Source organism: Patiria miniata, unplaced genomic scaffold (assembly GCF_015706575.1).
Source record: "Patiria miniata isolate m_02_andy unplaced genomic scaffold, ASM1570657v1 HiC_scaffold_5, whole genome shotgun sequence".
NCBI lineage: Eukaryota > Metazoa > Echinodermata > Asteroidea > Valvatida > Asterinidae > Patiria > Patiria miniata.
In genome coordinates, this window is record NW_024037072.1 from 2,366,453 (window position 1) to 2,391,573 (window position 25,121).

General features: G+C 39.8%; 1 protein-coding gene across 2 annotated transcripts; it reads right to left on the bottom strand.

Moving 5' to 3' along the window:
• Positions 1-366: 366 nt before the first annotated feature.
• Positions 367-24,036, bottom strand: LOC119740502 (protein henna-like). Of its 2 annotated transcripts, XM_038215822.1 has the most exons (14): positions 23,764-24,036; positions 20,116-20,220; positions 18,683-18,860; positions 17,048-17,062; positions 13,155-13,243; positions 11,837-11,904; positions 10,493-10,689; positions 9,324-9,459; positions 8,747-8,816; positions 7,755-7,811; positions 7,281-7,376; positions 5,375-5,508; positions 3,771-3,886; positions 367-1,757 (listed from the first exon to the last, which is right to left on the bottom strand). In XM_038215822.1, exons 1-14 carry the CDS (start codon positions 23,830-23,832, stop codon positions 1,714-1,716), a joined length of 1,374 nt encoding a protein of 457 aa, XP_038071750.1. In that variant the 5' UTR covers positions 23,833-24,036; the 3' UTR covers positions 367-1,713. The 2 variants fall into 2 exon arrangements, with proteins under 2 accessions (XP_038071750.1, XP_038071751.1); XM_038215823.1 differs by lacking the exon at positions 17,048-17,062 and having other exon boundaries at positions 23,764-24,035.
• Between the last annotated feature and the right edge of the window lie 1,085 nt (positions 24,037-25,121).

A 25,121-nucleotide genomic window follows, 5' to 3' on the forward strand; every position in this document is an offset into this window, starting at 1 on the left:
AAATTCCTCTCCTTTTGACGTCTGGTAATCCAATAATTTTCAGAGGAGATTTGGCGAAGTTTATCCAAAATGAAATGAGGGCATTTTTTTTACAGGATAACTAGACATCTGGAGGAAGGGAATTTGATTTTTCCTGGTATTAACCAGAAAAGTAGCTTCCACAGTAGAAAAAACAGTCTCAATTTCAATCCAGGGAATTCAGGAAATTTAGCATGCATCACTGCGTGGCCCCCCAATATGGAATTAAGTCCAGCATTTGAGACATATCGTATTGATAGGTCTAATACAAGGTACCAACGTGTGTGCAATCCTTTCTCTGTAAAATCTTTCATAAAACTGGGTTATCTTGTTTTAGTTTTTTTTTTAATTGCAAGTCTGTGCATCTACTTCCAACTCTCAGTGTAGTTTTAAAATCAACTTTTGAAATCCAACTGCAAGCGAAGTTTTAACATGACTGGAAACAAGAAGTGAAGCTTTTGACTCGGTCAAAAAAAAAATGTTGCAGCTAGTTACAAACACACGTGTTCTAGTTTCAAAGGAAAATCTCTCCTTCGAAGAAGAGTATGCTGTCATCACTATTCATGAATTTGTCCTTACAGTGAATTACGTTTCTGATTTGTATCTTTATTAAATTGACACTGCATAGTTTTTCAATCAGTACTGTGATTGGGTTCATCAAAAAAGGATCCTCAAATGCTGATTATTATATCTTAAGACAAGATAAGTTTGCGGTAGCTATCTAGATACTTTCTTTTGACTCTACAGAGAATGACACAACACTCAAAATACTCGTCTCACTACTGGAAGAACAAAATCCAGTCACTTAAATCATGTGTTAATCATTCTGGTTACTTTCATTATCATCATTCACGGGTTCACTCCCCATCACACACAACGGTCACACCAGGGTTTGCAATTTTTTTGATTTAAAAAAAAAAAAAAAAAAAAAAAAAAAACGTTTTATTTTATTTAAACAGATTTTTTTTTTTTAAATCAGATTTTTATGATTTTTTTAAATTTCGAATTATTGATATGACTAAACGTGTCTAAATCTCCCCATGCACCCATCACTAAGGAGTTTAGGTTCCTATAATACCCATCATCCACAAAACTCAATAAATTGATAAATGCTTTTAAAAAAAATTGTATTGAATCGGTGATTTAAAAAAATCACTTGATTTCTTCTACATGTAATCTACATCATTGGTTCAATGGTACATTAATACTGAAGATACTTTAAAGGTGCATTGCTTGATTGATACTATATTGGTCCCCCCTAAAATATATTTAATTTCCCAACCCAATCCTGTCAAACCTGAGGGAGTGGAAATTAACACCTTGACGAAAACACCCAAACCCGTACATATTTATGGGTATTGTCAGTCTATAAGAAAGAGCCACCATTTTCCTTATACAGTAGAGTGAAAAGATAGTATCTAGGTCTTAGTATCTCTCCACCATGCAAACCTTCAAATCTCATATTATATCTTCCTTGGTATCTACATGTATACATGATGCATCTGTCTTGAAGCAACACTTTTCAACTCTGATAGTGGCTCACCAAGAACCTGCATTTGATTTTTTAAATTTGCCAAACTCACAATTTGAATTCAATTATTAAAAAAAGTGTAAAATTATGTATTCATACGGTTTTGGAATTTCTTCAGAAGTTTCTTGGATGCATTCCATCCCTGGAGTTATTCCGAGTTACGTTTAGGACACCTTGTTCACCGCATCAATCAGAATATTAAGGTCACCTTTTGGAGAAAAGACAAAACAAAATGTGTGTTTTAGCTTTTAAGGGTTGACATTACGAGGCTTCCAGGCCTCTGATTTTACCCCCGTCGACATGAGATTGTTTAGGTCCCTGACTTATAATTATAACAACAAATATTATTAATATCAGTGCAATTCCAAACTAAGGATTATTGTGCTTTACAAAAAAAGTACAAGAATATGATAACACAAACAATCACACTTGTTGAGATAAATAGCCAGGGAAACCAAGAATATATTGGATCAAGCAAACAGGTGTGTTTTTAGGCTACATTTGAATGTTTGTGGGTTAGGAGCCAATCTAATGGTTGATTGGAGGTCATTCTTTAATAATAATAATAATAATGATAATAATAATTACCGGCTATGGGGGTAATAGGGAGACTTTCCCATAGACTTGTGCACAAAAATTTTCCGACTTAAATGTGCCCTAACCCGATATTCCCTGGTCCTTTTTCCACAAATTTCGGTATTTTTACTAATTTGGCAACAAGCAACAAATATAACCTAATTGCGACAGCGAAATTTTGTCTCTAAAGGGGGGCTGCGCCAATAGGGAGACACTTAGGTGTCACCCTATTAAGCCCGTGTCTCCCTACTACCGAATTTTCTACGCTAACGTGTCTCCCTAATAGTACATTTGTAGGAATAATAGCACCCGAGTCTTATATAGCGCACGTATCTACCAACAATTAGAAACTAAAGGCACTGGAAGTTATCTCTATTATTAAAGAAAGGTAAATAAAGTTTATGAGAAATGAGACCCATTATGTAGCACCTTATAAGGGTTTACAAGGTGCTGCGGCGCATTAAGCAGCCAATGCTTAGCGATAAGTGTTACTGGGTTCTTTAACATGCATTACTGTTAACTCAACACAGGGGACCTACGGCTTTACGTCCCATCCGAAGGACGAAGCAATAATGGTAAAGTGCCTTGCTCAAGAGCACAAGCACCATGTTCCCACGGTCAGGATTCAAACCCATGTACCACGGCACATGAGTTGAACACCGTAACCATTGGACCACAGCACCCCACAAAAATCTAGGAGCACAGTGGGTCAGTGAGAGGGCCCCACAGGTGGCCCCATCAGTTGCCTGATTGGAATCATTATAGCACTGTAATGACAGTTCAATGGGTGCCAAACCAACTACAGCATGGGGTATCCAGCTCTAAAATACCCGAAAAATGTTAGCATTTTGGAGCTTGTCAGTATTACAGGGGAGATTGCTGTCTATGTGTAAAGATAAGCATGTAGCCTGAAGCAGAGTACAGCTGTGATATGGAAGCCTGACGGCAATGATATAGACCTTTATCATGCTGCCACCATTTCAGTCATGTTCCCTGTATCCAATAACAGTACTGAATGATGTTTTTTTGTGCAAAAAGGAACCAGACTATTTTTCCTTCAAGCCTCGCTTTGGTTAAGTTGATTTGATTGGGAAAAATCAAGATGGCCGCAGCATGACGATGGTCTATTAGGCGGGTTTGTTGTATTTCTCTTTCAAGTTGCTATCCCAATACTAGTTTGAGTTTCACCCTAAAAATTAGATTTCGTTCTCAAAATGCTATATTTCTAGCAATATAAAGGTTTAAAAATCATCTTTGAATGAGATAATGGAACCAGAAAATCTACCCATGTATAATTATAGAATATTCACTTTGCAGATTTCAAATTATTTGCTGCTCAACAATAATTCAGGTGTATTTTTGTGTGTGTGTTTTGGACGCAACAGCAACCCGAAATAAAAGGGGATTATCAGAGGATTGAACAAAATCCAAAATAGGAAAAAAGTTGCTTTTTTTTCATTTAAATAAGGCATTGAAATTTAAAATTCATTGGGAGAAAACAATTTTGAATATGTTGAAAAGCATCAGTAGGGCAACTTTAAGCCACCCTTGAATGATTTCTAGTGACCGCAGTCGCAGCGTCATCCAAATCCCCCCCCCCCCCCCCCCCCCCCCCCCCCCCCGGGTTGGGAGGTACCACCATTACCTCTGATGCTCGTGGCAAGGTCCTTCAGTTGCATCTTCTTGTCCAAGACCTCAATCGTCTGGGTGAAGGGGTTGTAGCGGACTGAGAATGGCCTGGGGATGCTGGCAGCATATTTCCTGTTGGAAGAAACGAGTCGGACTCTTAGGGATGAGGTTGTCAATTATTAAAGGGAATATACATCATTTGCTTTTACTGTAATTTTCAGAAATGGATGGAATTGGGGGGTTGGAAATATATAGCAAATATAGTTACACAGACTTTTTTGAGGTTTTGGGTTCGAAAATGCTATAAAAACCAAGAAAAACAATCATTTTCCTGTAGTCTGGTTCCCTGACTCCATATAAGAAGAAACAGAGCAGTTTACATACATTGGGGAATTGTAAGGTCAGGGAACCAGTCTAGCTGGCTCGTACCCGTTCATAGGTTTGTAATCGATTGCAAACAAGTGCGATGGTCAATTGATACAAAAATACCACTTTTCTTGATTATGACAGTATACCAGGTGCCATGATTTTACAGGATGCTTTACACTGTCATTCACTAACAGTCCAGCAAGGTATTTCAAAATGATTTGGTAGTTATATTTTTTGATGTTTGCAAATGTTGTATTTTCCCTTTAAACAAAACGACTGAAAATTGGATGAAAGGTCTGAAAGATAACTCTTCTGTGTTACATCATGAATCATTCAACAGTTTCTTAATGGACTCCGTGCACGAACGCCAGTAAAACCAATCTACACATGAGTGGCTGATGTTTTGCGATAAAGCATTCCAGTCCCACCTAAATCAGGAGTCAGATTGGCGTAGTGGTACTTTCCTCGCCTTCCACCGCTGTGACCCGGGTTCGATTCCTGCCTGGGCCAATATGTGGATTGGGTTTTCAGTTCCTACTTGATTCCGTGGGTTTTCTTCAAAATATTTTTCTGGGGTTTTCGTCCCACATCTACAAATGTTATTTCTTCACATTGTCTTCTCTATAAAGCTAAAAGAGCCATGTTATTTTGACCATCTCTCAGCCGGGGGCCGGGGGGGGGGGGGGGGGATTCTGCCCCCCCCCCCCAAGATCTCAACCATCGAGTAATGAAAAATTTTGAAACTCGGTAAATGAAAAGAGCAACTAATCAAAAACATACCCAAGAAATTTCATGACTGTAGATCAAAGGGTTCTGGAATTATAGCTAATTAATTATTCAAAGGTACAAATGGTAATTGTGCTCTATGTACACGAGGTATATGGGAAAGTGCAGTTTTCACAGCGCATAGCGCCGGAAAAATTTATTTTCACTGCGCGGCAACCCGTGGTCCAATTTGTATGTTTTTGGTCTCAAAAGATGCGCAAGGCTGGAGGCTAAAGAAGTCATAACAGCTCGGGGTCGCAAAAAAAAAAAAATTGAAGGCTATCGCGGCAAAAGTTGAGGGGTGGCGGATTCTGCAAACCCCCCCCCCCCGGCCCTTTTAGGGTTACTACTGGGCCCCATGGGAGTAGATTCCACTTAATTGACTACCCAGTTAAAATAAGTAATTAAATAAAACCTCTATTTTTGCATGGAGTACATTGTCTTTGGTCAAGCCAACTCAGTGCTGACCTGCTTAGTTGGTCTCACCTCATTTTATCCTTGGCATCCTCAAAGCTCTCTGCCACAAAGTAAATGGGTTGGAGGCTGGTGATGGGATACTCCTGCTCGGCTGTTACAGCTGGGTCAAAGGGTCGGGTCGCAGGCTCGTCGGTCAAACAGTACTGCAATAAAAGAGGAATAGGAAATCCATCAATATTGTGGCTGTCATATACAGGAACAGACAGTGAATCAAGGTTGATAAGAATACACAAATGAGGATTGCAGATGGCTACAGCTATATAGTCCTTGTCCTTGCAAGTCCATCACAAGTCGTGAACCATAACAAATTGATTATTTGTTTTTATTTCTTTCTTTCTGGTAATGAAACCAAGGGTTTCTCACAAGTGCCCCAGGCACTGTAGCTTGAAAGCCAGAAGAAACATGTAGAGAGCAGACAATGAGAAGAAATTACAGTGTTAAGAGGTGGGAGGAAAACCCCAGAAAAATATTCTAGGGAAACCCACGGAAATCAGGTAGGGAAATCCCAATCCACATGTGGACCACAACAGGAATCGAACCCGGGACACAGTGATGGAAGGAGAGACAGTAACCACTGCGCCAGTCTAACTCCCCAAATGAATTATGTTTCACCCCCTAGTTACTTGTGACTGGATGTGGGGAAAGGACTTGTAAGTTACTTCAGACCAGGCTTGTGATAGGCTTGAATCCAAACCTAGTGACTATCAATCCCTTCTTTGAAAACGTTTAGAATAAATGTATCAGTATCGTTTCGGTTTGCGGTAACACCATGTGGTAATAACTACTGCTCAGTGGATATTTAGTTCTAAAAAGAACTTGTCCTGCTTTTTGTCAACTTTCGCTAAGTAGTTTTAGTTCTGATGAGAACATTCCTGCTTTAAGTTCTTAAAGAACTTTCTTTGGTCTCAACGTTTCGACTAGCCTGCTCTAGTCATCGTCAGGAGACTGAGGTGAGTTGGAGATGCTGCTCCTTAAGTAGGCTGTGTGTCGGTAAATTCAGATTGGTTTACTCCCAATCCTAACACAGCCTACTATTAGGCCTATTATTTGGTTTCAGCTAAAGGAACGACCTGGCTTTGGAGTTCGAGTTTGCCAGTGGTCATTTTCAAAGAACCTTATCTGGTAAACAAAATAATGGTTTCTTAAAATCGTTAAACCTTTTAAGTGTATACCGCTACAGTATATAGCATAACCCCCTCATCTTTTGATACCAAAAACATGAAAATTGGACCATGGGTTGCCAGGGCTACCCGCCGTGAAAACTGAATTTTCCCATATATATATTGTGTACACAGAGCAGAATTACCATTCGTACATATGTATAATTAATTAGCCATAATTCCAAAACTCTTTGACCTATAGTCATGAAATTTCTTGGGTATGAGTTGCTCTATGCACTTACAGAGTTTCAAAATTTTTCGTCACTCGATGGCCGGAATCCCCCCCCCCCCCCCCTCCCGACCTACTTTACAACGGCTGACTGAACTAAATATGTACTGAGCAGTAGCTTTTTCCTCATGGTGTTACCGCAAACCGAAACGATTCTGTTACTCCACCATGTTAAGCCTAAATTTTTAAAACGCATGTTTCTTCACAGATCTATCGAAAGATAGTGATTGACAGTCTCTTTGTGTCATCCCCAAGCCTCGTTCTTGCCATTCATTCCACTGTGCAAAGCTTCAAATCATACACAAGATTGAGAATGTCGTCTCTCCGTGGACTACGTGCCAGAAAAGCATGGCTGTGTGACAATTAGGGCTCCAGTGTGTGGGTTCAAACTGTGTGCATGCACTGGTTCCAGCACTTTCCGTGTCACAAGAGTACGTCTGTTGCCATATGCTCCAATTCTCAATACAAAATTGTCAAAATTCTTTACACTGAGTGGGGTGGGATGTCTTTGTTCTTGCAGCCCTACCTTTAGTTCCTCACGGGAGGACAGCAGTCCAGCACCGTATGCTTTCTTATGACCGTTCTGAATGCACATCCCAAACTCCACAGTAAACCAGTAAAGCTGCCAACAGAGAAGTGTCAAAGTCAAGAGTCAAAGAAAAGCCCAACATAAAAGAGTTCAATATATAGAAACATGTCAAAAGCATTTTAACAACCAGAAACAGTATCGAACATTATGTGACATAGCCCTGTGCGATGCTTACTTTTAACAGTTCTTCGGTAGTGCCCTCTGCATGCGTACAAATACTATATCAAGATGGAAGTAAACAGCCGTCTGCAATTTATAGATGTTTCTCAAATCAATATTAATGGTAGCTTGAGAATAATTGAGCATAAAGCTACCAAAACAGTACTCTCAAAGAAGTACTAATCCTTGATGGAGAGGCACAAACTAAAGTAAACCATATATGCAATTATCTAAATAAGAACTTTTACTTACTGTTGACAACTTTTTAATGTATTCGTCAGGTGCACCAAGCGAGGCCAGGCCCATCTCCTAAATAGTGGAAAAAGGAGGATGCAATAAAAATTGTTTCCGAGACCCCACACTTGCAAGAAACTGGGTGGTAAGCACCAAGGCTCCATTGGTTTGAGTACTTTCGATAATGAATATAAATGAATGGACACACAGCCTGAAAACTGTTATGCAAGAAATGTAGTTTTTGAACAATCATTTGCAAAGGGAATTAGAATTTTACTTGAGCTAAAGTGCACAAGAGATGTGCATTTCTGGGTAAGTACAGGAACCAGGTACAGTGGAATGCTGCTATAACGAAAATCGCGGGATCCACACAAAATGTTCGTAATAGCGATCGTTCGGTATAGCGATTTTGAGCCGCTGGTGATTAAAATGGAGTCTGTCAAAAATAGCGCCCTCTTGTGCCTTACTTAAAGTGTGCCCTCTTTTGACTGGATTTTTTAAGTGTATCAGATTCGGGTATCAGATTCCGATGCACAGCCCTGGAGTATTTACTTAGATATTTTCAGTATACAAGTTCCTTCATGTCTAAATGCTCGGCTTCTCCAACCAGGGACAAACCTGAACCTAGGCAGGGAGTGGTGGTGGTGCTCAGGCGCCTTCATTACCTCTCTGTCGTCCACTGTTATGGGTCACTATGGGCTCCGTGCGCCAACGAAAGAGGGCGCCCTTTTACCTAGCAATGACGTCCCATGGGCGGGACATTTCGCTGGTGGACGCGCGCACCCTTCCTTTGTGTGTGACGCTCGTACACCAGGGGATTCGTACCATGTAGGCCTACACGCAGTGGCCGCACTTCGCGGCAAATGAATTACAGTCAGGCAAGATGGCGTCGGTCGGTCACCCCTAACTGTACTTTCTTTGCCGGTGAGGGGGTACTTGTGAACGGAGCGGATAGCCCCTCAGTGATGTCACACTACCACTCAGATAACAGCCTCCGCATGCACACTTACCTGGGAGAACGCGGCAAAGCTTGGATCGGCAAATAATGGCACATGGCCAATCAGCTCATGGCAAACATCCCTGAGGAAAACAAAAGGGAGATGATTTACACTGAACATTCAGGACACGACATTTCATTTTTCAAGTCATTTCAATTTGACATTTCAATTGGTGTGTTTTATTTGAAAAGGCTCCTGTTTCTATTTAGATGTTTTCAACCCTCTAAAAATATGCTATATTACTGGTAGTCAACACCTAATTTGAAATTTGTAAAGTTAATTTTCCAACTTAAACTATAAAACGTGGGCCTTTTTTTTTTTTTCATTGTTCAATGTCTCATTCAAAATGAAAATTGAAAAAAAACCCAAAAAAAACCCACTGGGAGAGTAACGTCAATAGACCTTTATTATGCTGCCACCAAATCAGTAATGCTCCCTTTATCCAATAACAGTATGGAACGATAATGTTTTTTGTGCAAAAAGGAACCAGACTATTTTTCCTTCAAGCCTCGTTTTGGATTCATGGGAAAAAAATCTAGATGGCCGCAACATGATAATGTTCTAATGCCCGATGCTAGGAAGGACTTACGGTTCTGGTGTGTACCAAGGCTTGGATCCATGCCTTATGTACTGGGTGCTGTGAAACACACGGAAGGCTAGTCCGGCCAAGAAGTCACGCGGTGCCAAAAGACCTGCCACTGGGCGCAGAGTGAAGCCAGTACAATCTGATCAGCAAAATGTGAAATGAAAAAAAAGTAAAAACTTGCGCGATTCCCCTGGCATCCTGGTAGGATAATTTTGGAACAGATTTGCTGATTTATAATGCAAGACAACCGCATCTTGACCTCTCGTTTTTGACCAATCAGGGGACGCTTTCTATGTCGGGTCTTCGGTCATTCACTCGTTGTCGCGTCTAGAAATGGATAAAAAATCACGCTAGACACAGCAACAAAGGCTGTGGTCACGCGCTCTGTATTATGTGACATGACACGCGCGGCTGTTGTTGTATTACAAAACACTGCATTCAAACTGACCAATTAAAATCAGAGTTTTAGTCCTGATTTGGGAATGAAATGATGTCACGATTTAGTAAAGTCGACTCCAATTGGCTGAGGCGAGAGATCGCATATATCTGCATGCTTTGACATATCAGACGTTACACAGGAGACTTGGCTCCGTGGATAATGGGTGATACTCAGACTAGCATCCTAGCAGTTTGTATACATGTACGGGGAGTTAGTACTAGGATAATATTCAGTGTACCTAACCAAAATGGAATGTGTCATAACTAGCAACAGGGACTAGCAAAGAAATGGGTGGGCAGCCGTGTTCGTCAGGCAGTGTTATGTCACTTGTGTGTGCCTCACTATACAGTCTACAACTGTGCAGCTATAAAGGGGCCTGGGTTTGTAGCTCTATGCTTTTACTTACAAAACAATAACTTTCAAGACACTAGAGAAACACAGTGACATAAATCATATATACCTAGGACCGGCCGAGGCAGGTAGAGTAACCCTGGAGGTCATGACCTGTTGCCCAAGTCGAATAACTTTACCAGATACCATGAACACTAACCACATATCGAGTTTGTTTGAGATGGATGACTGAACTTACACTTACAAAACCATAACCATAACCCTCGCTATAACAATATTGCACTCATCTTCGACTCGTGTAACATTGTTATAGCTCGTGCAATATATTCTTGTATCCCCCTCAAGCTATCCAATATTATGTAATAATCTTGTTCCACTTTACCTTTCAGGAAGTTGGAGACATCTTCCAGCTGGGGGATGTTGTCCTCTCGGTAGCCGCAGTTCTCCACCAGCAGAGGGTAGATATGGTTGAATTCCCGGCAGGCGTGGGTCGGAAACAGCTTGGACACCTCTCGGAAAATGTTGCCCCAGGTCTTGATCTCCTCCTCTGTATAGGTGACGCGGGGAATCGGCGTGTGGCTGGTAATGATAAACAACCGCGACACAAAGTGAAAAGTCAGGCTGGTGCAGTGCTACATGCACCTTCCTCGCCTATCACCATGTCCAACAATGTGACCCTGGTTCGAATCCTGCCCAGGGCTTCGAAGTGAACATTTCTCATTCTCTGTGTAGCTGACGGTTTGAATTGGCATGCCATTAAAAAGGACACAATTCGTGACACAAAATTAGAGAGTCAGGTGGGTGCAGTGGTACCTTCCTTAAATTTCATCGCGTCCTCCTGTGAGACCCTGGTTCGAATACCACCCAGATCTACATGTGAATTGGGTTTTCAGTTCCTGTCTGATACCATGGGGTTCCCCACAATACCTGTACCTCACAGTTTTACTTCCACCTGTACATGCTCATACAGTTGTGTTTTACTATACTCTCGAGGACAATGCTTTGTGTTTCCTTTTGTCCCTGTAATATAACACTCTCCTATAGACTAAGCACATAACCGTACGATCGAGGACCGTTTTCAACAAAAGACGCAACTCCCGAAGACTGAAAGGATCTGTTGTTCTTCCTTTGTGTGTCAGTCCTCGGGGGTGATGTTAACGAACATGTGTACATGTACATGTACATTGTACCTGTACGTGATCATTTTTTTATGGTCTTCAATCCACATGTTCCATGAGCAATATTTAAGAATCCTTGGTTTTACAGCCAAGAAGCAAATAATAGCTCAAGAAGTAAATAATAGCTCAAAATTCCCACTTTTGTTCTAGGATTTACGATGACACGTTGACCCAGATTGAAATGCAGACCATGCCTAGAAATGATTCATTATGGATTGGCTTTGTCAGTCCATGCATGTCTTTGATCATGTGAGTTTTCCTCGGTAAAAATCCTCTGGCCCTCATTTGATTGTAATAAACCAACTGAAATTCATGCAATTAGTCGTTTAAATGAAAAAGAAAGAACGTTCAACATGGGGATGTGCTTCTGCAGTTGGCAAGGATGGTATTCCGCATGATCCAAGTAAAATTGGTTGTTCCCCGGAAAAACTATTTGTTAATTTCGTGGCACTTTTTTGACAGTGAAAAACTTAGAGTACCTTCGCTGTCTTCTAAAAGGTTCCAGTCAGTAGACAAAAAATTCCACAGAGATACAGATAACTACTCACTACTTGTAGTGGAACGCAATGTCTGCAAACTCTTTACGCCGGGCACGGTACACGTCATCAGTAAAACCCTATTTGCAGTAATAAAGGTGACAACAGAATATAAACAATTCAAATGGGACTACTCATATACTACATACACAGACCATAAAATATGCTGAATTCAACGTGAAAACAATCAAGATCAATTTCATAAAATCACTCACCAAATTGGGGGGGGGGGGGGGGGGGGGGGGGTACGCAATAGAAATGAATCCACAATTTTCAAACAGAATCTTCAAAATATCAAAATGAACATATCAAGCCATTTTTATCTTTACAAAAAAAGGTTAACACTAGTTCAACCAAAAAATACCTGAAAACAAAGTTTGTTCTTAACCCTTAATAATATTACTGTAGGCCTATACATTGTCTTTTTAAAAGTAAACATCGCTCAGCTACCGGTAAAACAGCCAGTTTGCTGTGCTGTATTGCGTATATGATGCACATGTACGAACTTCAAACTTGCGTACCATTTGAACAGTACATGCAGGTGGTAACTGACATCTGTTAAGTGGGCACAGTAAACAAAATACATGTACATGTATAGGCATGAACCAAAATACAGCGTGTCTAAAAAAAAAATGCAAACAAAATATAAGCGAATGCCAGATGTAGATTGTGTAACCAACATGGATAATATACCGGTACTGGTTTGAAATATACGCCTTTCCACTTTAAAATGAGACATAAAACGTCCAAATCTGGTAATTTTTGACAGAGTTATGAGTAATTTTCTGAGAGAGGTCAAATTGACCATGGGACCAAGTTTTCAATTTTAGGCATTTGGACAAAGGTAGCCTAATTGCCTCTGTGTGGATAACTGCCTGGCCTACAAAAAAAATGTGTTTAGCGAGTAAACACAATTCTAAACACTTTCTTGCTATCACCTCATGCTAAAATGTTTAGCATATAAACATGTAAACCTAAAAGGATAGCAAGAAAGTGTTTACATTTGTTTTACTCGGAAAGGCATATCTTTCAAACCATGCCTAAATGTATATTATCTAGGTCGGTTACACAATCTATGTCTGGCATTCCATTACATTTTGTTCGCATTTGAATCACTGTATACTTGTATGTATCTATAGGCATGATGCTTGGCAGGTCCTTTCTCTAACGTAACGGCTTATAATAGAGAATATTAATGGTTAACATATTAAACATATGTCCCAGCTACCAGCAATTCTCTGATGAATCAATGATGTGGGAAAAAAAAGGAGAAAATTCATTTAAAGTGGAGGGTCGGGCATCTACGTATTGAGGTTTACAATGTACTTACGGGGTGGTCAGCATCTAACTCTGATCCATAGCTCATGATGTTATTGGCAAAGTCATCAGTATCTCTGATTCTTCTCGGGAACCAAGGGACTAGAAAGTGAGGGGAAAAAACATTAAATTCGGTATTATTTTTAGATGCAGCAAAGCAGCTCTGCAAGTACTCATGTTTCGCCATTGGTTGGAGGTTGGTAGGGTGGTTGGTCAGTAACAATCTTCACCAAATGCCCTTTTTTGGCAATCAATAACCTTGTCCCTAAGGCCTTTGCAACAACACGTGCTTCAGGTCTCCACTGACCAACTACCAATTCATTGCAGTCGTGGACAATTTGATAATGAGGTCATTCATTTCGCACTTGGGCTAGCACTGTACTGCACACAAACTGGGTGTTCGACATGCTACAAAACGCTTCATGCACCAGCTGACGTTGAACAAAATAATGGGAATCCTTTCCAATTGACAGTCACAACAGTTGGTCTCATATCCGCAATCGTGTTTCCTGGGGGTATATTGCTTCAAGGACACCCCCCCCCCCCCAAAAAAAAATCCTGTGTCTTTGCCCTACCGGTATTTGTGGGGACAGAAATTAGTTGGAAACTCATGCTTATTCTTAAGATACATACTTTTTGGATAATTAAAAAACTACACGAGACCACAATCTTTAATTTGAGTGGTATACAAGGTTTCTGTCTTGAAAATTGGGTTTGCTGGATAGCTATTTTTAAATACCCTACCCCTAAACTACTCAAATCAACTGTATAGTGGGCGGCAAAGCAAACCTATTGTGCATTTTATAATAACAGCACCAACTTGGGCATAGAGATACCGGTACACCAATATCATATCAACAAATATGGATATAGGAACATCGCTTAAAGGCCGTGGGAACCACTAAAAAGTTCTGAGTCATACTGAGTCAGCACTGTTTTGTAATGCATTTTCTCGTGTGGTTGGATCGAGGCCAAAATATTTTCTGCCCTGCTTGGGTGCAAAATGTGAGAGACCTTCCACTATTAAACACAAAAGAAAATACGCTGACAAAAATCGCGCCCCACTAAAAATTGAGTTGCGATGAGCCACAAGAAGAGCCGAGTCATAGCTGTGTCAGCACTTTTTAAATGCACTACAGTAGGTCATAGATTACTACATATACATGTACATGTTAGGTCATTTTGTCAACGTGGGGGGGGGGGGGGGGGGAATGTTCTGACTTCCTCCCCCCCCCCCCCAGAAAAAGAAAGCAATTATCAATTAAAATCAATTATCCCAGTACGTATATTTTCCCTAAAAGGTGTTCCCGTTTCCATCCATTGTACATAATAGACATCAAATGCGCATGTTTATTAGGAATGTGCGACGTCATTGAAAGTCAAACCCCCCCCCCCAACAGCTAACCAGCTTGTCCCTTGACATCTATGAATAACAAGAAATCGACATCAATGCATTTTTGCACGTTTGTATGTGGATACTTAAATTAAAGTTTACGAAAATGATGTAGTAATTTTTTTTTTTTTACATAATTGCATTTTTAAAATAGTGACTCGGCACTTTTTGTGACCAAACTCAATTGATTTTTATTTGTGGGGCAAGGGTTTTGCCAGACCCTTTCCTGCTATGATAGTGGAAGGTCTAAAACGTTGCCAGGACATTATTTTTGGCGAGTCAGAACTTGAATTCCAAACTAAATTTATTACTTTGGCTGGTCCACTTTGTACATCTGTACTCTGTACAGTTCTTGCAGAATCAGCTGGCCATGCTGGCAGGCGTTATTCAGGTTTTTTTTCCAATGAGATATTTAAAGATAATCCATTGTTTATGCCTGTTTTGTAGAAAATATTTTGGCCTCCACACTGCATAAAAAAGTGCATTAAGTTATTATGCTGACTGAGCATGACTCAGAACTTTTGAAATGATGGCTTCCACAGCCGTCATGTCAAGGGCTAGATCTGAAATGCTCCAAAATCCACATTTATTGATATGATATTGGTCTATCTCTGTGCCAAATTTGGTGCTGTAATCATAAAATGCACAATAGTTTGCTACATGCCACCCACTATACAGCTGATTTGAGTGATTTAGGGGTAGGCTAAGCAAACATGACTATAATGAACCCAACTTTCAAGACAGAAAGCTTATCTACCTTATAAAGCTTGTGGTTTCAGACTTTTTTTTAATTACAAAGAAAGTGTGTATCTTAAAGGGCTTTTTGGTTAATTTTGTTAAAAAGTGCACTTCTTTAAACATTTAAATTTGTCAATGTTTTTCTGGACAATTGAGGGCGCTGTTGTCCTGATGCCATTTTAGGGAGACACTGTACATACATTGTGTATTAGCTGTTTTTCTATTGAAAAAGTGAACCCAAAAAAAATGCTCATTGAAAAAATGTGTGAGAAAAGTTTGCTCACTGGCTTACTGCCATGAAAAGACACAACAATGAATCACTAATGAAAAGAAAGTTTACGACAGCAAAATATCCAAAATGTTGGCACCTTTTTTGTGTATAAACTAATTGCAACATTGAGGTTTCTGCCTGATATGACATCACACTTTTGCTCATGAATATTGAAACTTGCATTAGCATAAAAACCAAAAATGGCACCAAAATACCCTTGAAAATGGCAAAAAAAGGTTAAAGGGACACAAAGGTGCATTTTCAAGGATTGCATTAAAAAAATACATTTCATGGGCCCTTTAAGAATAAGTATGAGTTTCCGACTCATTTCTGCCCCCCCCCCCCCAAAAAAAAACCCCCTTTTGTTACAAAACTTCTTTATTTTATTTAAAACGTGCCGATAAAACTTTAGGGTCGCGCCAGAAAATGAGGTAAGGTCAGGTAACCAGAAGCAGAACTCTTTTTTTTCAGGCCAGCAACATGCAACATGCAATCCTATTAGTTTATTCTAAAGTGCTCTTTTTGGCAGTAAGGCAGACATATGCTGAAACATTTCACTTGGATTTCATGGGAAAAAAATAACAAGCTGATGAACATATTACATTTCGACTCCCAAAATTGTACAAAAATATATCTTGGATCCTCCCTTGTACATACAGGGTGGTTAAAAAAAAAGGACACCCACTTTTGACAGCAACTTTTACCTATTTTTAAAAATTATTTTTAACTGTTGATTAGTAGCTACATGTATTTGACTACTGGCCTTCAAGCAAATGTGACGAAAAAAATGTTGCATTTGCACATTTGGTCTTTCAGCTTCCGGTATGCTAATTTGAACATTTCATGTGCGAAACCTGTTTGTCCACGGAGGTATGTTCCCTTCGATTGACTGAGCTCAGCTATCGGAGCTTTATTTTAAAGGGCATGACATTTGATTGTAATGTCATGTAATGTTCTGCAACAATGAACTGAAGCCAACAGCTCATTCAGTCGATCTTAACACTGACATGAATAACTGGACAGCTTCAATAAAAGTTACCAGGGCAAAATATATTTTGGTAGGAAGGTTTTTAATTTTCATGAACTACGAAAACGTCCCATTTGCATAGAATAACCCGTGGACAAGACTGATTTCGGTGACTTGTATTCAAATTAGCATAATATCATTATCTTTGCGACTTTTTCCAAGCTTAAATTCACCATGCATGGATAAAGGCCTATACTTTACTACTACATGTATGTAAAAAAAATATTTAAAATAAGTTCATTAAGTACGTGGAAATTGCTGTCAAATGTGGGTGTCCTTTTTTTTTAACCACCCTGTACACTGTATATGTAGAGAAAAAGATAATTCTGTTTGACATCCTAGCAATATGTTCTACTTGTAGTGTTTGCATCCCATGTAGATTTTTACAAAGCGGTGAAGAGAAAACAACTATTTCAATTATTCAATCTTCTCTACATGTAGAGGTTAAGATGCTGATCCACTGATGATACTACTTACTTTTGTCAACAGAGCCTTAGGCATCGGTGGATGCAGTGCAATGATAAAAGATGCGGGGTGGAGGAGCATGGATGCATGGGTGACACCATCAAGCATGAATGGTAATAAGCATGGTTTGGAAATGACACAGACAAAACAAAACACAAGGTCAGATTTAACAAAACTTATTCAACTCAAAATGTAGTGCATACATGTAGTAATACTTTCATCTCTCATACACATTGGATCCATAAAAACTATCATTTTACCAATTTCAGGCTTTCAAGATCCAGGTGAAAAAGAAGGAGCACAGAAGAATCACAATTTTCAAAAAAAAATCGCACTTTGGAGGACAAATCAGGATAAATGTAGGACTTTTGCGGGCTTTCAGGAGTAGTTTTCGTTGTTACTCACCCATGTCAACAGCATCATAATAAGCCTCATTTGGCATGTTCTGTACTCACAACACTTGTGCTTCAGAAGTACAGTTGTAGTATTCCTGCGCCCAAGCTTGTCATTGTGTGATTTAAAGGTACAGTCCATCATTTGTAATTTGTGCATTTTGTTTGTTTGAAGCAACAAAAGTGCTCAATATCTGAAGAAGGATGCTGAACAACCAATCTGATGAAGTTTCAGCTTAGCTTCAGCTGCATTTTTTGAGAAAAACAACATTTTAGGATCTCGATTTCAAATCAAAAGTTGCTGAATCAAGTTTTGAATTGGGCCTGAATTCAGCGTCCGAGACACGTTCTCACTGAGCCGATTGCAGCTACGTGATGTCGTGCACTGATCCGACGAATTATAGAAACCGTGCGCGCATGTGCGTCGTGCCAATGTTTGCGCGTGCTTCGCCGAATAACAAAACGAACTACTAGTTTGAATTTCCTACGGTGCGTCTTCAGAAGCACCGTTGGAAAGGCCTTCTTTCGTCCCCTTACTATCTTTCAACCAAGTATGTTTTTCAAAAATAATTACGCCAGTTACTTTTTGGATAGCTGCAAATGATGGACTCGGGCTTTAAATATGACAGTGTGTAACAGTGTTATGAAAAAATATCCAATGAGATTTCATTTTTCGGAGTTGTACAGACAATAAACATTAGGAAGAGTAAGAAAACGTAGGAATTTTAAGGAAACAGTAGGAAAAGTAGGGGTAAAATAAAGCACCAGAGAAAAGTAGGAAAAGCGGGAATGCTTGAAAGCCTGCAATTTGTTCACCTGCATAGTACATTCATTCTTCATCGCTAATGGAAAATAAAAAAAAAAAATTCCCAGTTAATGTACTTCACTGAACATTTTCTATTCCTCGAAAACAAAAGGTGCATATGTTTTCCATATATGTACATGCCTAATACAGGTTGAGTAAAAAAAAAAAAAAACCCAAATGTCGGGACCATCCTTTTAGTATAATTCCAAAGCTTTCTTTTAGTACAAGAACCATTCAAATTACTTATGTAATTTTCAAGCAACGGAATTTTAAACACAACCAAGGTGTTCATTCAGCAGAACGAAAACAAATCACTTAGGGATGTGTGTGAATTGGTTTTGTTTTGCTGAAAGAACGCATGCAGCAAATTTGGGCACCAAGAAAACCCAGAAATTCCTGTACCGGTATAAACAGGAAGATTCTCATGTCTGAAATCTACATGAAGCTCACTTGTATTTTCATCTTGTGAACGTGACAGCACGTGGACGTATTTTGCCTTCTCTTTCAGCTTATCCAGTACGGCATCCAGCTTGTCCGCCTTCTCATCGCACAGGACGAGGAATTCATAGTTGCCCTCGACACGCTTGGATGGACGAGACTCGATCTGCGACAGGTTGATGTCATGCTCCTGTTACAAAAACAAGGGTCTACATGTAATTGTATTAAGACATAACTGAATTTTTAAATCACTGACTTAAACCCCACCCCCAAAAAGGAGACTACACGACCATGTCCTCAACACTGACAGTGCATGTCAAGCATTTGTACATGTACTTATCAAGTTCACCTAATGCCTACAACTAGTTGTATAGTTCAGTATGCATCGAAGCATTACAGCCTGAAATCCTCGAAAATTTCATGTTTGGGATTGTCTACTTATACTCTTTGAAGGGTCTAGTTGAAAGGAAACAAACCTAATGTAATACCATTCCCAAGAAAAGAAAAGAAAAAACCCTCTTTTTTTTTAATTGGACAGGACGGAGTACGCATACATTTTTCCTGTCGTTTTCATTCAATGTACGATACACGTTGTACCGTATGTGTCACATTAATTACATGTTTCTTACACGTCCTCAAAAAACGACCAGTTGTGTGGCTGAACTAACTCAATTTTTTTTTGATGAAATTGTGAGCCCCGAAATTTGGGATTTTTTTTCGCACGGTTCTCACAAGAATAACACAAAAACACCCAGTTTTTAACCCTATCCGCCCTGAATCCTTCAAAATCCTCTTTATTAAAGTGGAGGGATTTGGAGGATTAAGGTTTCATGGCAAAAGTGCGTTACTGATTTCGTAGGATGCACTTTGTCAAGGTCTTGGGCCAGACCTTGTGTTGGTTTTGCTCAGCCATGCATAAATATAGGCCTGGATTATGCTTGAAACCCTCCATACTGCTCCAAGATGTCACTGGCAAAGCCTAAACATACGTGTACTGACAGTCACTGCTGCAGGATTTTGCAGGATTCAGGCAGTGGTCACCCCTCCACGGACCATATTCAAGAAATAATGGAGGAATTTGCAGGATTGAGGCTATTTTTCCATTCATGAGGCCAATTGGAGGATTTTGCAGGATTGAGGCTACATCCTAGCAAAAAGGCCTAGGAAGGTACATGTAGGGTTCAATGATGGTATGGGACATTTATATTCTACTTTTAAATGCTCTTTCCATTTAATATCCTTTCATTTAAAAAGCGCTTATTTCAGGCAGTAATATCCCTTTAACTCTAAAACAATTTGGTGTGCACAAAATATCCTGGCATACATGCAGGGTAGAGGAAATGCCAGTTGCCACGTACACAATTCTCCAAAAAGCAACTGTTACTGGTACTTTCAACTAGACAAAAGGCTAATTCTGCATTAATATCGCATGTACTGAACGGTACCTCAAACAACTTGAGAGTTCGTGCAAGGATTCCCACTTCTTCCTTCAAGCCAAACATGAGCGATGTGTTGTTATTCCCTCCATTGTCACCAGTCTGCTGACCACCCTGTCAAAAGCCAAGATAAGAACACGGTTCAAATCAAAAACAAAACAAAAACATCAACAAACAAACCAAAATGTGAATAGTAGGCCTATGCAGGTTACGTGTTGTGAAAATTACAATAGTTTTAATGTGGGGGGGGGGGGCACTTTATATGCAAACTTATCAAATGCAAAACAGTATAGGGCCTAATTAGTACATACATTTCAATTCCAAATAGCTCCATATTCCAGCATAAGACAACATCCGGAATTATTTTAAACTTGTCTCAGTGATTAATTAAATATCATCATTTATAAAATAACTTGGGGACATTAGCACTGTACAAAATTTGACAAACCGGTACATGCACAGGCAGCGTATTGACTTATCGTCATTTGGGAGTTAGCCATGCCCCTTAGACAACCATATGGAATTTTTGTACACTAAGTTTTGTTTGTCTCAAATTTTACGAGTTCCGCATCTATAAATTTGTATATCGTGTAACTGGACAATATGGCACAAGCTGCGTTGATGCGATTCTAACCGCAATCTACATGTACATGGGTAGGTCAATTACACATGATTGTGTAGATGACGAAAGCACGATTTACAAAATGTTTCTCCATACAGGTTTTGCTACAGAAAATATATTCAAAGATGTGTATGTACCAGGTCCTGTGCATGTACATGTAGGCCAATACGTTCAGAACGAACAAATTTTAATTGAACAGATTGTTTTGTTCTCGTTTTGTATCACTGACCGTCCACACAACAGCATGCTTCAAACACTGGAAAGGGATCTTTATAAATCCAGCTAATTTTCACTGAAGTGGAAAATAAATGTAAACACGGTAAAGCAACCACAGACAGATACTTGTACATGTACATGTTCATAGTACATGGCATTCAACCGTGCTATGGTGGGATCATAAAACCGTCTGGACCTTGCAGCCCCATACACATGCCATATAGGCATGATTGGATAAAAATACTGGTTGCCTGCGGGAAAAAAAGGCAATACATGAACATATGTACGTAATTGTAACCCTTAAAAAATATACCCACACTACAGCAAGTCACCATTACATGTACATGTAGACGTACATGTAGTGCAAATGAATTATGATTATAAATTGTAATCGTGCACAAATCATGTCGACCTTTAGCATTACATATTATCAACCATATGTCAGCATTTTTTTTTTAGTAATGTGATGTTTTGAATTGGATGGATTTCATGTCTGCTTGTTTTCAGTTGGGTATTTCCTACTGAAATCTGTGACAGTAGAACATAGGACACAATATATTTGGTTTTTATTTACAAAGTGTCAGGATCTTTTCAGACATGTTCGAATGAAGAGAAATGCCAGACACAGGCATAACATCAAATATTAAAGGTGGATGAATACAATTTTCTGATTAGCCCAAACAAAAAATAAGTCGGTCTCTGGTCAGCGTGCGCTTCGATTTTAATCACGTGTGTCAACCTTTTTTTTTTCTTCAAATTGTCCGCGGTAGCTACAGCAGCGTCCTCTATTGCCGCACCTCCTCAAATTTGTGTACCAAGGAATGGGGAAATTGCACCAAGGCAAATGATGGAGGGCACCAAGGCAAATTATGGAGGTCCCCAATGTATATAAGGACACAACAAAAGCAAACTAGTACCCACCTTGTCTGTACAATCCAAGGTTAAAAAAAAGCCAAAAAAAAAAAAAAAAAAAAAACGCGTCGCCGCATCAATTCCAGAACTTTGGTCTGGCCAGAAACCGAATATTTTTTTTTTTGCCTTAGTGCAGTTTGTTTGGAAGAAATTATCGGACCATGCATGATGGAATTTATATTCATAACTCGATACCTGACATGCCTGACAGCCTGAGAAAAATAAAATGACAATTCATGAGGGCTGATTTCTGGAGATATTTCATTTCTCAAAAATATTTCTGTATGATTTACAATGCACATGTAGGCCAATCGCCGATAAAAAGGAAACTTAACTAACAATATACGTAATCAAAATATCATGCAGAAAGCCAGAACAATGTACTCAAATAACACTAAATCTTGGGTGAAAACAAGCAATTTGTACTGTGTATGTGTATACACGAATACAGTTGTGGCGTGATGATACAGTGCGGGCACCCTTAACCAATCATAACAGTCTATTACAGCACACCCATGCACAGCCCTTTTTATGCAAATCAGGAACCGTCCATAATACAAGGCCATGCAGCCCTGGTGAAAGGTTTGTATGCATTGTATTATTTGTACATGTAATGCGCTTAGAGTAGACTAAGGCTGAAAACACAAACCCGCTACGTATAGGCCCATGTCGCGATGATTTTTTAAGCAATGCAAATTTGACAGAAAGCAAGTTGAGAAGTCTTTCGATGCAATAACTCACAGAAATCATCCCAATATGTTCGTGAAGGGTACTATCACACAATTTTACAATGTATTGGGGCTTCAAAGCTCATGCCTCCATCCAACGACTCCCCCCCCCCCCTTTCCACATCACCCAAGAAGCAAGTTTAGCGCTTTGTTGTTTACATTTCAACAATAACGGTAAAACAATTATGTCTATGGGCTGATTGAATTATTATTAAAAATGTAACTTCTTGATCAAGTTGATTAGCACATAATATACATGTTCAGCTACGGGGTCATGGTCATGGTGTACTATAAAACCAGTTTTAGTTCTACTCTTCCCACTCCGTTCTAGCATAGCTGCATTTCTGTTCATCCAGGATTTGAGGACTTTTAACTTAAAAATATTTCAAGACCTCCCATTCACTTGTCGTGGCTATGAAGTACCTTTAAAGGAAGTTAATGTCAGAAATCATGTTTCACCGACTGCGTTGCCCCGTAGCTGCTTAGCCGCCCAGGATACATACTTTCACCTCCTCCCCATTCACTTTACACTGCTACTTTACTAATCGTTTAATAATCTCCTCCGCATAAACATACATATTCATTGCAGTCATTTCAACCGAGGGGATTTCCTTAGGAAAAACTCTGACCTCTTGTGGCCCAGTCTTCCTCTTCCTCCACTGCAGTAAGTCCAGGTCCCTAGCCAGTTTTATACAAGTTTAGTGTTTAGAAATTCTTGGAAATTTCCAAATTAACATTTAAGAATTTCTGTTAACTTGATAAATTCTGATAAATCATTATTCATGTATCTCTACTTACATACCCATCGGAAAGTCACGCCCAAAAAATATTTTTTTCTTCTAACTTTGTAACGGGTGAATAAACTCACAATTTATGAATGGGAGTGTTTAGAACTTGATGAATGTCACTTTCTGTGAAATTTCAGTTAAAACTTTTGCTCTAGCTAGGCGCTACAGGCGAAAAATAAAAGTGCGCCAGGGGCCGCGCCGCCATAGCGCCACGTTAGGGTACATCAACAATACACTGATGACACAACTAGGCCTAAAAGGTAGAACTAAAAAGAGAAGGCTACCTCCAATAGTACTAGTGATCATGATCATGTACAATGTATGTCGTACTAAGTAGTGGGCCCTAGATTACAATGCCAATGGCCGGCTAGACACAATGCTAGATGCTTACGGCGGCTTGCTTCTCCGACCCATTATTGGACTCCACTCGCCGTTTCTTTGCCGCCTTTCCACCATCCATTTCCAGATAAATGTTCCACCTTCGACTCTTCAACGATTCCAAATACAGGTGCCGCAGCTACGTTTTCCGTCTCAAGCTGTAAAGGTGGATAGTGATTATGAATGAAGTAACAGGCAGCGTGTGATTGTGACGACGTCAACATTAAACAATTATGGGGAAATGCTGCTGCATCATCAGTGCGGTCGAGCGCGTGCGATAGTCACGCACGTCGTCGTCAGAAATCAACACCGCGTATTTTTATTGGGTGAGGGCGCTATTTAATGTTTAAAGATAGCGTTTTGTGATTTTATTTCGTACAAGCTGAATAATTACCCGCGATCATAGATCGGGTAGCCAGGGCGTATTTGTTTTGGGTTGAAAATGTGGGCAGTAATGTCAATGAGGGATTTAGTTGAGAAGACATGCAGTTATAAAAATGCAAAAGATAAAAAATAAGAAAGTAATAGCCATATCAGTTGATTAGGCAAATAGATAAACATGTATCATGTAACAGTAATTCAAATTCAATTCAAAGCATCGGAAATTCACGACAGGCAACCTTTAATTTTTCAGTGGCAGATTGGGTGGGGGCGGGGACTTTGTTTCTGTATTCAATAGGGGACGTTGAACAATATAGAGGACAAAAGGGTCCCCAATTCCCGAGAGGTCCCCTATTTGGCCTTGGATTCGTGTACAAAACATATGGGAAGTCTTCCCGATTGCAGGCAAATACACCCTTGTGTGGGTTGAGGAGGGGTATCGTCTCCCCCCTCCCCCCGGCAACAAACAAAATAGCAACATCTTGAAATCATGAAGAAAATGCATGCGTGCTTAACCCTAAAATGGCCGGGTTATTTTGACTATCTCTCAGCTGGGGCGGCGGATTCCGCCCGCCCCCCCCCCCAAGATCTCGGCCATCGAGTGACGAAAATTTTGAAACTTAGTACATGCATAGAGCAACTCATCATGAACACACCCAAGAATTTTCATGACTATATGTCAAAGGGTTTTGGAATTATGGCTAATTAATTATACATATGTATGAATGGTAATTCTGCTCTGTGTACACGACGTGTATGGGAAAACTTTCAGTCACGGAAATTTTTGAGGGGGGGGGGGGGATTCCCCGGCCCTTTTAGGGTTTACCCCCTTGTTGACCCCAATCTAGATCCGGCCGCTTTGTTGCCAGGGATGACTCGCTCCGAGAACATGCCTAAATGGTATTCGTAAGCTGCTGCGCTGATGGTGGATTTCTGAGTTATGCATTGTCCTTAAAGGATGCGGAGGCCAGGCCCCCCCCATTGACTTAT

Bases quoted from the DNA above. Each gene is read 5' to 3' on its own strand.
- LOC119740502 (XM_038215822.1), bottom strand. From the start codon at position 23,832: ATGGATGGTGGAAAGGCGGCAAAGAAACGGCGAGTGGAGTCCAATAAT. The intron at 20,221-23,763 runs GTAAGCATCTAG...GGCTTTTGACAG, and splicing joins GGTCGGAGAAGCAAGCCGCC to GGTGGTCAGCAGACTGGTGA. The intron at 1,758-3,770 runs GTAATGGTGGTA...TTTCTCCAAAAG, and splicing joins CCTTGCCACGAGCATCAGAG to GTGACCTTAATATTCTGATT.